At 42.0% G+C, this 15,444-nt stretch overlaps 1 protein-coding gene across 4 annotated transcripts in view; it reads left to right on the forward strand.

The window, feature by feature from the left end:
- Positions 1-15,444, forward strand: part of RAPGEF5 (Rap guanine nucleotide exchange factor 5) — a 269,897-nt gene that overhangs the window by 60,988 nt on the left and 193,465 nt on the right. For 3 of the 4 annotated variants that reach the window (XM_072964864.1, XM_072964865.1, XM_072964866.1), the window contains exon 1: positions 7,282-7,648. The exons of the other annotated variant lie outside the window; for it this stretch is intronic. In XM_072964864.1, the coding sequence (XP_072820965.1) occupies positions 7,415-7,648 (234 nt within the window). In that variant the 5' untranslated portion in view covers positions 7,282-7,414. Of the gene's footprint in view, positions 1-7,281; positions 7,649-15,444 lie in introns of those variants that run through there. 4 annotated transcript variants of the gene reach the window in all.

Below are 15,444 nucleotides of genomic sequence, written 5' to 3' on the forward strand. Positions count from 1 at the left end.
TGTCCCCAGACCACATTTGAGAATTACTGCCCACTTTAGTACTCACTAGGGCCAGTGGGAAAAAAATCTTTGGGATGGAAGGGACATTACAGGTCACTGAATCCAATCATGCATCTGATAAAACAATACTCCATGAAGTCTGGTGTAAGCCACACATTTTGCAAGAGTAAGGATGATTTTAGGTTCAAAAAGGACTTTAAATAGACAGAAAACTGTTTATTATGTTGAGAAGAATCTTTTCTTGTGGTTTCCATCTTCAGTCTTAACTCTGTGTGGGATGAATCCAATTCCTCTTCCATGTGTTCAAGATAAGTGAAAACAATGAGTGCTGTCATCTTCTCCAAGCTAAGGACCTTCTTTATATTTGAGAATTTAGGAGACCTTCCTGCTCTGACTGTTCTCTAGCCTCTCATCTGTATCTTCTTACCAAGATCTTCAAATGCCAGTTTGAACTCATACAATGTTGCCAGAATGCTCTAAGGCAGATTTTCTCATGGCTTACTCTGCATTTGGCTCAGGCTAATGCTACAAATACTACACATTCATAAACAGGAAGAAACATACTGTTAAAGGTCTCTGTCTTCTTTCGGAGTACGATCTTTGATACCCTGTTTCCTTTCCCACTCTCTTCTGCCATCCTTGTCCAGGCTCTGCTTTCCCCAAGGCATCATTTCATCTGTCCCTTCCCTTTGACCCCCTACAGAAAGGCAGTGCTGTAGGTGCAGTGCTTTAAAGTTTGCAAACAGCTTTATAAACTTCATTTAATTAGCATGTAAACTCTGTGCACAGAATGCACTAATACAAGTAGTATAAGGAAAACACAGACGTTTCCATTAACCCGATTTTATGGATTACCATTTTAATACTTCATGCCTGGGATTCTGTAAACTGCTTTGCTGGCTGCCCAGCTTGCAGTGTCTCCCTATTTTAAAGCACTCTACATACTGATGCTAAAATCATCTTCCTTCCCTGCTGATCTGAACGTGCCACCATCTGGAGTCCATTTATAGCCTCCTATCACCCTTGGGATAATGTAGTTTCCTGTGACCTTTGAGACTCTGCATCTGCAAAGACCTCTGTCTTGCTTTCCTCAACCTAGGATGACAGTGTTTGGCTAATCATGGTTTTGTTCATTCATTTGTTCATCCATCCAGCATGTGTTCATGCATGCATTTATTAACTTAGCATCTACTTGCTAGAGATACTAAAGGGGAATACAAAAATGAATAATTTCTGCCCTCCTAGGATTTATAACCTCATCTAGGTCTTATTCACAACCATTTAATTCAAGACAGGCTGTGATAAGAGAGATGGTGAAAGTAGATTCATAGATGTAGGCAAACACTGAAGTTTACCTGAGGAAGGATTAATCCCAATAGGCAGAGTAGAGAAGGTGTCTAGGAGGAGGTCTTGTTTGATCTGTGAAAGGACAAGTAAATTTCCATAAGCAGGGCAGGGAGAATGGGACAAGATGGCTTGGATTTCTTTATGTCTGTTGGTCAAGTTAGTTCTCTTATTGCCTTCTTCCTCTGTCTTCTTGGGCATTGGACCATAAAGAATTTTTTTTAATTGAAGTACAGTCTGTTATGTCAATTTCTGCTGTACAGAATAATGTTTCTGTCATACATATACATATATTTGTTTTCATACTCTTTTTCATTAAAGGTTACTACAAAATATTGAATATGTGTCCCTGTGCTATACAGAAGAAATTTTTTTTATCTATTTTATACATAGTTCTTAGTATTTGCAAATCTTTCCCCCCAGTTTAAAGAGGTTTGTTGATACAGAATTGACATACAATAGAGCAATCATATTTAAATATAAAATTTGATAAGTTTTGATGCCCGTAGTTTGTTATCTCAAACAAGATGATGAGGATATCCATCACTTCCAAAATTTGCCTGTGTTGTATTTGCAAATCTTGAACTCCCAATTTATCCCTTCCCACCCCTTTTCCTCCCTATAACCATGTTTTTTTTTTTTACTATGTCTGTGAGTCTGTTTCTGTTCTGTAGATAAGTTCATTAGTGTCTTTTTTTTTTTTTTAGATTCCATACATGAGTGATATCATATGGCATTTTTCTTTCTCTTTCTGGCTTACTTCATGTAGAATGACAATTTCCAGATTCATCCATGTTGCTGCAAATAACATTATTTTATTTTTTTTTATAGCTGCGTAGTGTTCCTATATAAATACACCACAGCTTCTTTACCCAGTCATCTGTCAGTGGACATTTAGGAATTTTTCCTTCTTTTTTCTTTTGCACCAGTGTCATAAATACCCAAGGACCTGGTAAATTTGCACACCTGATTTTAAAAAATAAATTTCCAGGATAACAGTAAATAGCCTACAGAAAGGCATGAAAAGACAGATTTTGTTTCAAGATTATGAGTATAATAAACAGGAGACAAACTTATAAGGAAGGGTACTCATCTTTATCAGCCAATCTCTGGCTAGAGCCACCAGTGCAAATAGTGTAAGAAGCATGTATCATCCCTGAGGGGAATATTTGGGTGATGCAGAGTGCATGATTTATTACACAGATAATAACACAGTATCACCCAGGTTTGTCATATACAGTCTGGTGGCACATAGTTCTATTTATGATTCTTGAAAGCTAAAATAAAATGAGTAAGCCTTAACACTTCTAGGTTTGAAACATGTTTCATTATTTTGCTACATTTCTCTCAATTGCATATTCATTCCATAAGAAAACAGAAAAAGAGTGTTAGTATCAAGTATGCGAACAGTTATACGTGGCAGTCTCAGTACAGGCAGTATTGGGCTTTGAGTGCAAGGTCTGCCTCTGATCTCCCACTGCTCAGCCTTAGCCCTTGGGAAGATCATATTTAATCCATTTTGATCATTACGTATTCAAGTATTGGAAGGCTTGAATAGAGAGGCAAAATTGTATTTAGGTTTTCTATTTTGGAGAGCTGGTAAAGCAATGCAAAGCATATTAAAGTGGAGGAAAAATTAAAAAACAGGAGATGTTGGGAAAGGATGGACACCAAAGAGGGCTCATCAAAGTCCTAATAGCTATGGTGTTAGGAGACTCATTAGCATGACATGCATTGTGTACATTTATTAGGAGATAAGTAGGTACACAGGAAGGGGAAAACACAAAGGAAAGCCCAGCTAATAGATGCTTTCCTTGGTATTCTTGGTAATCATATGGAACCACAAACGTTAAAGGAGGAAAAGCCATGGGAGTCGCTGTTCCAAATGTCAAATGTCCTACAACAAGGAGAGTCACGTGCTGTTGTGTGTTCTCCAAGGGCCCAGCATAGGAAGGGGTAGACTGTCTCTCTCCCTCTCTGTCCTCTGAGCACCCCAGTCCAGTTCCACCCTTCACTATCAGATTTTTGGACCTGGCATAGCTATCTCTCCAGTCCTTTCTCTTGAGCTCCAGCTCACCTTCTGCTTTTGCTGGTCAGATTTTCACTGGGGTGCCTTCTAGTTTAGTCAGTTAAACTACAACGTAAAACTAAGACCCTCAAACCTAGCTTCACCTTCCTCCTGACTTTTCTAAATCTGTAGCCATTAAAAAAGTTTTTTTTTGGATTAGGTAATACATTTACCTTTTTTTTTTTATAAACAAGACATACAAAAAGTTGTATTTGAGAAATCGCCCTTCTTTCCTTTCCTCATGTAGCCAATTCCAACCACTTGCAAGAAATTTAAAGTTTCTTCCCACACATACAAATATAAATGTGTTTCCTTTTTTGGAAATTCATAAGGCAATATGTTCTTCACACTTTTCTAAACTGTGTGTTCTGGTCATCTATTGGTATGTAACAAACACCTCTAAAGTGAGTGGCTTGAAACACTTTATTGCAAACTCTCATAGTCCAGTGGGTTGATTGGGCTCAGCTGGGTAGTTCTTGCTTTGGCTTCTCACTGTTGTTGCAGTCAGACATTGGCTATTATAGGGGTCCTGTGAAGGCTTGGCTGGACTGGAGTTTCAAAATGGCTTACAAATGGTTGTCAATTGATGCTAGTTGTTGGATGGGCGCTCAGCTGCCAGAGGATCTCTGCATAGACTCTCCAGGTGGCTTGGGCTTCTCACAGGAAGCTGGACTCTGGGAGCATCCCAAGAGAGCAGGAAGTGAAAGCTACCAGGTCAATTAAGGGCTCCTTGCAGAACTGGCACTGTTACCTCTGCTGGGTCCTATTGACCAAAGTAGTCATGGGGCCAGTCCAGATTCAAGGGGATGGAGAAATGAATCCTGTTTTCTTCATAGGGGAGTGGCAAGATTGTATTGCAGAAGACCTTTGAGGATAGGAGGAGATACTGTTTTGGTCATCTTTGTAAAATACAATCAGTAACACCACCTGAAATAGTTGTCTACTTCTCCTAAAAAATGTCGAAGGCCTGAGGGAACTTTCTTCTGTAATATCTGACATCTAACCCCCCCCCCCCGCCGTTTCCATTGACCCTACTAAATCAGACCTTCATCTCTCTGTAGCTCATTAAAGGTCAAGAGTTATCTTCCTGGCCTCCCATTTCCCTTCACTGCAAATAGCCAGTAAAATTTGTGTTTTCTTACTACAGGTATTTCCATAAACTTTAGCTTTGATGCTGTCCTTCTCCTAAGTAAAAATCAGCTCTGGTACCTTAGTGGTTTTATTTGACCTGTGTGATGTTGACATATATAGAATTTACTTTTTTTTTTTTTTTTACCTTCCAACATTGCAAAATCCAGATTAAGCTCCTTTCGAAAAACTGGGTTCTCATATATGGAAAAATTCAATTCTTCAGCTTATACGTTCTAGATACTGAACAAGAGGAAAAAGATATTCAGGCCCTTGTGAAACTTACATTCTTGTTATGGGGAGGCAGACAATAGACAAAATGTATAAGGAAAAATATATTGAATGTAGGTTGGCAACAAACTCTGTGGAAGGCTAGGAAGGAGCTAGGGAAAGGAGTGGATGGGAAGGGCTACAATTTAAAATTACATGGTCCTGGATGGCCTCACTGAAACAGAGACATTTCAGTTAAAAAAACTGAAGGAGTAAAGGGAGGGTAACCTGGAATCCTAGAATTTTGCTTTCCAATAAAGTAGCCCATAGCCATCTGTGGCTATCTAAATTAATAAAATTAATTATCTAATTGAATAAAATACATTAAAAATTCAGTTTGTTAGGCACAACAGCCACACTTCAAGTGCTCAAAAGCCACATGTAACTGGTAGCTACAAAACAGATACATTTCCACCATTACAGAAAGTTCTGTTGGACAGCATTTCAGAGGAAGAGTATTCCATGCAGAGCGTATAGCAAGTGCAAAGGTCCTGGGGTGGGGGCATCACTTGATTTGAGCTAAAGAGTGGCATGGCTCTTCTGCTTACACATCCCTACTATTCCCTATTGTCTGTCTTATACCGTGGCTATATGGGATTCTCGCATTGAGAAGCTCTGTGAAAGTAGACTAGAAGACAGAACACGTGTGTCCTATAGTGGAGCAGAGTAGGTTCATGGTGTGATTCAAAGGGTATTATCAAGGATGATACGGCACAAGCACCCACTATTCAGAGTGATTGTTGACCACAAGTGTCCTGGAGGGCTTCTACTGGACACTTGATGTTTCAGGAGGAAGTTTGGAATATGGGGTGATAACTGGGGCCCAAAGCAATGCTTGATTACCAACTGGAGTGGAAGTATTTCAATATTGTATACATGGTACATTCTTATATGGTGCATACAAGTGGGATTTCAGCCTTGAATAAATGTATGTGATAGGTATTTGGAAACTGTAATGGACTGTAGAGTTCATTGCAGGGCCCTTTCCAGTAAGCACACACAGCTTTAGGTGACAGGATTGAAGGCTTTCTCTACTGTGTCACCAGCATCCACTTAGATATTTTTTCTTTCTTCTCCATTACGTTCTCTCTCTCTCTCTTGCTGGTCTGATACAGTCAGTGCCCACAAGGTTCTGTGTCTTACTACCTTGGTGTTTTTCTCATGTTTTCCCTTCTTACTTGAAGGACACTCAGCGTCCTTTCTGCCAGATTGAATCCTCTGCAATCTACTTGAAGGCAGAGCTCAAACTCCCTCCATCGACTTTTCTTTGCCCATCCCAGGCCAGAAGCATTTCCTGCTCCTGTGGCCCAGAATGCTCATTACTCACGCTCACTTGGCAATTACCAAGAGTACAAGGCAGTATCATTTTTTTTTAATGTTTATCTTGTCCTGGGCTAAGTCTTAAGTTCCTTGAGGGCAGAGTTCATGGGTCATTCTTCTATTTTCCTTACGTGGCGATATTTCCATATGTATTTGCCAAGCATCCACCCCGTGAGGGCTGAGGATACAGCGGTAAACCCACTAGGGGCCCTGATCTCCTGTAATCCTCATTTGTCAATTTTATTTTTTCTAATGTTAGTAAGCTTATTCAATTCTTACAAGTTTTAGGCAAAGATAGTGACCCCAGTGTCCTACTGATAAGGAGTAAAAAGCCCTAGCTGGCCCTTGTTGAAGACAGATCGGCCTGGGACGTGAAGGTTCACAGCCATCTGGACTTTAAGACTCTGCTGGAATAGTTTCCCTCCCAGTGCTCCACTATTCCTACCTCCTGGAATGGTGTAAACAATGATTCACACCATGGCAGGCTTTTACACTTTACCAAGCACATTCGTCATATGCATCAGGCTTTCAGGGAACATCAGGTTCCAACTTGTTAACAGATTCACCTCCAGGTCACCAGACTCGTACCTATTTTGCTAAACACCTATCATAACCATAAAAAGTTTTCTCCTCTTATCTTTTAATGATGAATGTGCCAAAAGGGGACAGCGTGGGGGTAATTCTATCTCAATGGTGTTTGACTTGCAGCAGAATACAGTCTATTCTGAAGTTCTTTGGCAAAAACCGTTTCTGGGAATAGCGATTACGATTTGGGGCTAGGCTGTGCAAAAAAAAAAAAAAAAAGGCAAGCGCACCGGGTGGGGGTGGTGTTCCAGACTACCCAGCTCTCTTGGTCGAACTTCAAGTCAATCTCGGCTGATAGGAAAAGGGACTGAAGCGGGACTTTTCAGCCTAAAGGGAATGAGGGGAGGGGGCGGGCAGTAGAGTGGTTTGGTGGAGGATTCTGGGAAGCTCGCACCTGTGGAAGAGACAGTGCCCAAGGTCCCGGGAGTGGCGGCGGGGGGCCGGGTCCGCAGGCGGAGGTGTGCTGCTGGAGAGGGCGGGGCGGGGCGGGGCGGGGCCCGGCGCACCTGGGCGGGGAGGGGGAGGTGCGCGGGGCTGAGCCTGGCGGGGGCCTCGGCGCGCGCCAATGGGCAGCGGCTGGCAGCGCGCCCCGCGCCCGAGCCGCAGTCGCGCCCTCTCGCTGCCTGGCGAAGGCGCGGACGGCGCGCGGAGGCGAGCGCGGTGAAGAAGAGCCGCCGGCGCCACAGTCGCCGTCAGGGCATGAGGATGGCCGTGGGCTCCGTCAAGATGCAGCCGCCGTGCGAGAGCCCGGCCCTGGCTGCGGTGGCGGCCGCGGCGGCGGCGGCGGACGGCGCCCTGCGCCGCAGCCCTAGCGCCCGCGAGCCGGAGCGTGAGCAGCTGCCCGCGCCGCCGCGACCCCGGCTGCGGGACCTGCCGGCACTGCTGCGGAGCGGGCTCACATTGCGGAGGAAGCGCAGCGCCGCCGGGGGCCGGGTGAGTGGCCCGGTCCTCCCGGCCCGAGTGGGAGTGGGCGTGGGCGGCGCACACGTGGAGCCCGTGCCCACCCTCCTGGATGGCTGAGGGGGGTGTCTGGAAGTTGGGGAGTTGCGAGAAGGGGCGCCCTGGGGCCGGACTAGGCAGAAGAGGGTCCCGGGACGGCGGGGTCGTGGGGTGCCCCCTTCTCCCCGGGAGAGCGACGGTTTCCTCTTTCCCCCTAGATGCACCTGACTTAACGCAAGACACCTGGATTCCGGCTGCGGGACTGTGGGCATCGCCGGAAGGAGGGCCGTTTGCCTCTCCCTAGAGGGGGAGCTGCAGGTGTCAGGTGCCTAAGAGTCGGCCAGCCCTGTCCCGACAGCGAGCCTCAGGCCCCCTGAATGGGATCCTTTTTTTTTGCAGGAGGCATGAGACATGTGCGCGTGTTTTGGACGCCTCGTTATAAGCTTTGGGCGCCTCGTTATAAGCTTTGGGCGCCTCGTTATAAGCTTTGGGCATCGGGACTGGCTTTGGCCGCCGCCACAGCTGAGGGAGAGACCTTGGATTGGAAGTTACCGGACAAGCTTTAGCTCCTGGGTTCCTGAGTCTCCAGCATTTAGTACTAGGCGACGCCCCCTTGAGAGGGAGGGTGCATGTCCCCGAGAATCTTAAATATTGACTTCCTGATGGTAAACCCCGATAGGATTTCCTGGTGGAGGAGTGTCGCTTGTTGGGTTCTAAGTGCACCTGATGGCCCGAGCAGGTCAGACATGTTTTGCGTGTTAAAATAAGCGGACGACCCGGGATCCTTCACTAGTCACCCAGCAGGCCCTGCCCAGGCCTCCTGCCACGGGGCTGACTTAGCCAGGTATCCCTCTGCTCACCAGGGCCTTGGGCACATTTGGTGGGTTCTACTTAACTTTAAAAACTTGTCATCATTATACAGGCTTTCGCAAGAAGCTGCCACAATGTAGATTTTTTGGGCTGTAATTAAAACAAAAAGAAGTCTTATTTGTCTTAAAAAAAGGCTTTACCGGGGGACTTTCAGGTTTTGCAGGAAAGGTTTGTGGAAACTTGAGAGTTAGGGAGAAACAATTGTTTGGATATGGCTTCCTTTGGGCAGGGAAGACTCTGAACTGATTTATAAGTCTTCAGCCTCTCTAGGCTGTGTTCCTCCCTTCCTAAGCATTTTTCTTTCCGCATAGAGATGACTGAATGTGATCTACCTCAGAAGGATGTTTTGAGGATTAGCTAGGTGTAACAGGACATCTATAAGCCCATGACCAGGGGAATTTAGGAATTACCCACAAGTGACCTTAACGTGTGGCATACAGAATTGCCTGCAAAGTAAGTAAGTGTGTCCCCAAGATGTGATAGCTAAATAAACACAAGAACTGGAGTTATAGACTTTGCAGCAATCTAGGAAAAAGTAGGTCAAATCATGTTCCTATTATCCTTGACAGCTACTTTTTCATGGCACAGAATACTGAAGACATGAGAGTAACCAGGCAATCTGTGAAGAGAATTGCCGAGGGTTTCTGTATAAATAGATCTGTAGTGTTCATCTGCATAGAGGCGTGTGTTTCTCCCTGCCTGGAATGATGTCGTGTGCCTTGCCAATATACACATTTAGTCTTCTTAATGATTCCGAATGTGGTTACTTCAAATAATGTATATTTTATTAGCCTTTCTTTGGTTCTAATACTGGATTACTTCTCTTTGGGACATTCCAAACACATTTCATAAGTGCATGGCCAGTTTTTTATTGGGGGAAGACTATCACATTTTCCAGTGTTGGAAACCCATAATTTTCAACTATTTTCCCCTCTTTTGTCTTTGGAAACGCTTTTGTGATTTTGGAACCTTCCCATCAAAGGAGTAGGAAAGAGTTTGAAAGAAAGAGAAAAACAGGTGGAATATGTACCCATATTAGTCTGTTCAGGCTGCCATAACAAAATACCATAGACTGGGTGGCTTTAACAACAGAAACTTGTTTTCTCATAGTTTTGGAGGCTAAGTCCAAGTTCAGGGTGCCAGCAGATTCGACATCTGGTGAGAACTGTCTTCCTGGCCTGCAGACAGCCAGCCACCTTCTTGCTGTGTCCTGACATGACCATTCCTTAGTGCATGTGGAGAAAGAGATTTCTCACTTTTCTTTTCTTTTTAATTGAAATATAGTTGACATACAATATTATGTTAGTTTCAGGTGTACTATATAGTGATTTGATATTTGCATATGTTACTAAACGATCACCACAATAAGTCTAGTTACCATCTGTTCCCATACAAAGTTATTACATATTATTGACCATATTCCTTATGCTATATAGGACATCCCCAGGGCTTATTTATTTTATAACTGGAGGTTTGTATCTCTTAATCCCCTTTACCTATTCTGCACCCCACCGCCCTCTGGCAGCCGCCTGTTTTTTCTCTGTATCTATGAGTCTGTTTTCATTTTGTTTGTTTTGCTTTTTAGATCCCACGTATGTGAGATCATACAGTATGTCTTTCTCTAACTTATTTCACTTAGCATGATACCCTCTAGATCCCTCCATGTTGTCGCAAATGACAAGATTTCATTTTTTTAATGCCTGAGTAATCTTTCATTGTATGTGTATGTATATATATACATACATACACATCTTCTTTATCCTTTCATCTGTCAACGGACCTATAGGTTGCTTGATTATTATAAATAATACTGCTGTGAACATAGGACTGCATATATCTTTTCTAATTAGTGCTTTTGTTTTCTTTGGGTTAATATCCAGATGTGAAATCGCTGGATCACATGGTAGTTTTATTTTTAATATTTTGAGAGACTTTCATACTGTTTTTCCACAGTGGCTACACCAGTTTATAATCTTAGCATTACTGCAGAAAGGTTCCCTTTTCTCTTTATCCCTGCTAACACTTGTTACTGGTTGTCTTCCTGATGATAGTCATTCTAACAGTTGTGAGGTGATATCTCATTGTGGTTTTGATTTGCATTTCCCCAGTAATTAGTGATGCTGAGTGTCTTTTCATGTGCCTGTTGGCCGTCTGCATGTCTTCTTTGGAAAAATGTCTCTTCAGGTCCTCTGCCCATTTTTTTAAATGTGATTTTTTTTTTTATGTTGAGTTGTATGAGTTCTTTGTATATTTTGGATGTTAACCCTTTGTTGGATGTATCATTTGTGCATATCTTCTTCCATTCAGTAAGCTGCCTTTTTGTTTTGTTGATGGTTTCTTTCACTGTGAAAAAGGCTTTTAGTTTGATATGGTACCATTTATTTATTGTTTCTTTTGTTTCCCTTACCTGAGGAGACAGAAAAATATTGCTAAGACTGCTGTCAGGTTGTACTATGTTTTCTTCTAGGAGTTTTATGGTTTAAGGTCTTAAATTCAAAATGAATTAAAGATTTAAATGTATTTTTGTATATGGTGTGAGAAAGTGGTCCAGTTTGATTATTTTGCCAGTAGCTGTTCAGTTTTCCCAACACCATTTTTTGAAGAGGCTGTCTTTCCTCCATTGTGTATTCTTGCTTCTTTTGTTTGTAGATTGATTGACCATATATGTGTGGGTTTATTTCTGGGCTCTCTATTCTGTTCCATTGGTCTGTGTCTGTTTTCGTGTCAGTACCGTACTATGTTGATTACTATAGCTCTGTAATATAGTTTGAAGTCAGGGCATGTGATACCTCTATCTTTGTTCCCTTTCTCAAGATTGCTTTGACTATTCAGGGTCTTTTGTGTTTCTGTAGGAACTTTAAAATTATTTGTTCTAGTTGTGTGATCTCTCTCCCTTTTCTTATAAGGCAACTAATTCTGTCATGAAGACACCACCCTCATGACCTAATCTTACCCTAAATACCTCCCAGAGACACTCCAAATGCCATCACTTTGGGGCTTGTGGCTTCAGCATATGAATTTTTTTGGGAGCGACATAAACATTCAGTGCATAATAGAAAGGGTTTGAAGGAAAGAGAAATTATGAGAAATATGTACCAAACCAGTCAGTGACTTGCAAGCACATGGGGTCATGTGGTTAGCTCCTTGGTTTAGTGATGCCAATGCAGATAAATTATGGCTTAGATTTTTTTATAGGCCTTTAGTTTTGTATCTCATGGGCCATACCTCCAGATTACAGAAGAGTGATTATGGGGACAAGTTAACACAACTTCATTACCACTGGTAAGAAAGCAGGACTGTACATTACACAAGTTGGTAAGAAAGTTTGCAACTTCTGTATTGACCAAGATGTGATATAGGAATACTTTTGGCTATTGTCCGTGCTGCCTTGTGCTCCCACAAATCTTGACACTGTGATGTCAGATATCACCAAGTAAGCTATTTGTGGTTTGTTTTGCCCAACCCAGGTACCTTGTAGGCTAACTCTTCCTGGAAAGAATTAAGCTGACATTTGGTTGTTAATATAGAACTCTTGGTTCCTTGGTTCAGTCACTACTAATCATATAGAATTCAAAATGCAAAAAGACTCTTTGCACCTCTTTTGCTTTGTGGGAGGACCCTAGCTACCTCCTAAAAAAATCAGTGGTAAAATAAGGCACAGATTGAATTTCCACCAAAACCATTTAATCTTTTTTTTTTTAATTTGCATTATGGAGATTACGAGAGAATAGTATAGTTACCATCTAACGTTCAGTAGCCATTAACATTTTGCCGATCTTGTTTCATTTCTCCTTTCGCCACTTTTTTTGTGAAGGCTGGTGTATTTTAAAGCAAAATCCGAAATATTATGTCATCTCACTCATAAGTGTTTCAGTTTACATCTCTGATAAGGAGTTTAAAAAAACCCCATAAATTTTATGCCTTTCTCACACATAAAAATATTAACAGTAATTCCTTAATATAATTCCCATGTTTTAATTTTCTCAAAAATGTCTTTTAACCAATGATTTGTTGGAGCCAGGTACTAAACCAGGTCCACACATTGCATTTAGTTGTTAGGTTTTCAAATCTATTTTATTTTATAACAGCACCCCTCTCCCTTCTTTTTTTCATGCCTTTGATTCGATGGAAAGAGTGGGCCATTTGTCCAGTAGAATGTCCCACTTCAGGGCTGATTTCTTACTTCTGTTACTGTCTGATTTATTCTCCATGTTTCCTGTAAGCTGGCCGTGAGTGTAGAGGCTGGATTAGATTCAAATTTAAAGGCAGACATCCTTGGTAGGTGGTACTGTGTAAAGTCTGTTGCATCACATCACAAGACATGTGATGTCTGGATGCTCCCCTCTTTGAGATATCAAGATTGATTATTGGGTTCAGATACAGTTGCCTTACCTTTTTACCTTTCACTGAATGATTTTAGCACTGTTGGTGGTTGTAGCATAGATCCATTTCATTAGGGGTTGCAAAATGATGACCTAAATCTGTCATTCCTCTTCTATTTATCAATTGGAATTCTATCTGTAAAGAATTTACCCTCATGAACTACCTGGGGCTCCTGAAATTCAGATTGTATAGGAAAGACGAGGGAAAAGCTTACTTTTTTCCTTTAATCAATTTTCTGAATAATGATTTAGTGCCCTAACCTCTTATGGTGATCGATGAATTTTTCTTTTTTAAGTATCAGTAAGAATTTTTGGATGTTAATGTATTTGTTTCAATCCATTGAAGTCAATATTCCTTTTGATGCTCAATTTATGTTTATCTCTTGTATACTTTTTACGAGGCCCAGAAGTCTGATACCATTTTTGCTTTCCAGCACCAGGTATTCTAAGCTTATCTTGGCTATTCCCTGCTCTACACCTGAAATCAGCCATTTACCCAAGGAGCACTCGTTCATTTTACTGAAAACGTTTATTTTTCCCAACTTTTGCCTCTCGTTGTGGTTGCATTTTTTTTTTTAATTTTAAGCCTTTCATCTTAAGTTTTTGTTTCTTTTAAAGTTCTTCCCATCAGGCTGTTTCTGAGACTGTCATTTTCTCCCTCTAATGAAAGAGCTGGTAACTACCATCCCTTTTTCTATATATATACTGCCAAGTGCTGGGCCTGGCTTATTTTGGGCTTTGGCTGCTGAGATATTTTCTGCAGTGTTCTACCACTTTCTTCATCTCCTTGAAATCTGTTTCATTTACAGCAGCCAGAATGATTCACCAGTTGCACCGGTTTGTTCACCAAAGCCCTCCAGTGATTCTCAGCCTTTGGATTAGTCTTCTCTCCCCTGATCTCTTCCCTTTAGCCACCCTTCGCTTTGTCAGGGTCCCAATGGCATGACAGGTGCTCTTCAGACTTGAGAAACTGCAAGAGCGGCTGCTGGCTCTCTGCATGAAGTTCTCTCTTCTTCATTTACAATCTCTACCCAGGTGACTCCCTCTCAGAGAAAAACAAGGTAGCCCATTTCCTGTGTCCGAGCTGGAGCGTTTTAGGTATGACTTAACTGCCAGAAATGAGACTTTGTTGGCTGAGAAACAAGAGTGCTAGACCAGGATGGCCAACTTATAGTCATTCTATACACATAGCTCATAGGCAAAGCATTGATTTGTTCTTTGTGTTTAAATTAAAATCAGTGGCTAACACTTTATAACACTTCATTATGTGCCTTGCATGTTCTGATATAAGCTTTAACTCTCACAATGAACCTATGTGTTAGATGCTTTTATTTGCATTCTACACATGAGGAAACTGAAACAGAGGTACCTTGCCCAAGATCACAGAGTGGGCGGGGGCAGGGAGGTTTAAACCAGCCAGTCTGGTTCCATCGTCCATGCTCTGAATTGACTCTCTCAAATGCTCTGAGGGCAAAGGGTCTATTTATTCTAAACTTCCGTGGTGGCTGTATAGTACCTGCTGCTATGACCTTGCTGCTCTCACAGTGGTCAGTGCATGCTGTTGATAATGCCAGATGCTGACTTTTCTTTCATTTGAGCCCACAGAGGCTTGTAATGGACTATTGGGTATGGGGTGGGAGGATTGGGGGAGAGGGGTGGGAGGGGAGGGAAGTATTGTGGTTATAGGTATATGGTAACTAATACTTACTAAAATTCAAAGTTGCATTCAGTGTATCCTAAGCAAAAAACACCCAGGCCCACTTTGATTGGTCCAAAAAGCTTGTGAATTCGCCCTGCTTACTTTTTTCTTATCTGCTTCTGGTAGACAGAAGATAAAGACCAGTAAGGGAGGCATGCATCTTCTAGGAAAGGTGAGTCAGATCAGATAAGAGGGCATGTTGTTGGTCTTACTTGAGAAACGTTGACTTTCTACCGGCTTGAAATTTTGATACAACTGTGTTGACCACAGCTATAAATAAAGTAAAACTCCATGGATGCCACCTCTAAAAATATTTGGGAAGAAGGAAAAGAAATGATAGATTCATTTATTCTATCTTAATTTCTTGTAATTCTAGCAAAGGAACTCAAGGGCAAGTTAAGTTAATGCTGTATTTTCTCTCTTTCTCTCCCCTCCGATCCCCACACACAGACTTTGGTTGCATAATTAGGTCAGAGGAAAAGAGTGTGGGCCATGGCTTCAGAAACGGGCTTTGAATCGCAGTGCCATCACTCTGTATCCTTGTATAAGTTATTCTCTGAGCTCTCTAAGTCTCAGTTTCTTCCCCTGTAATGAGATACACTGTGATGGGTCAGGTTTCTCCGAGAATAGAGACAATGTATGGAAAATTTTGGGCACATTGGAGCTTAAATTTTTCCTTCTCCAGCTGGATGCTTATTCTAGGCAAACGGACTTTCATAGACATATTTATGGAAATCTAGGCACAAAAAATTTTTTGCTTTCATATGCAATGTTAGTTTCCATGTTTTTAAAAAACGTGATGTCCTAACATATAGTGAATATTTTAGGTAGTGTCTAAA

This window comes from Vicugna pacos, chromosome 7, assembly GCF_048564905.1.
Source record: "Vicugna pacos chromosome 7, VicPac4, whole genome shotgun sequence".
Classification (NCBI taxonomy): Eukaryota; Metazoa; Chordata; class Mammalia; order Artiodactyla; family Camelidae; genus Vicugna; species Vicugna pacos.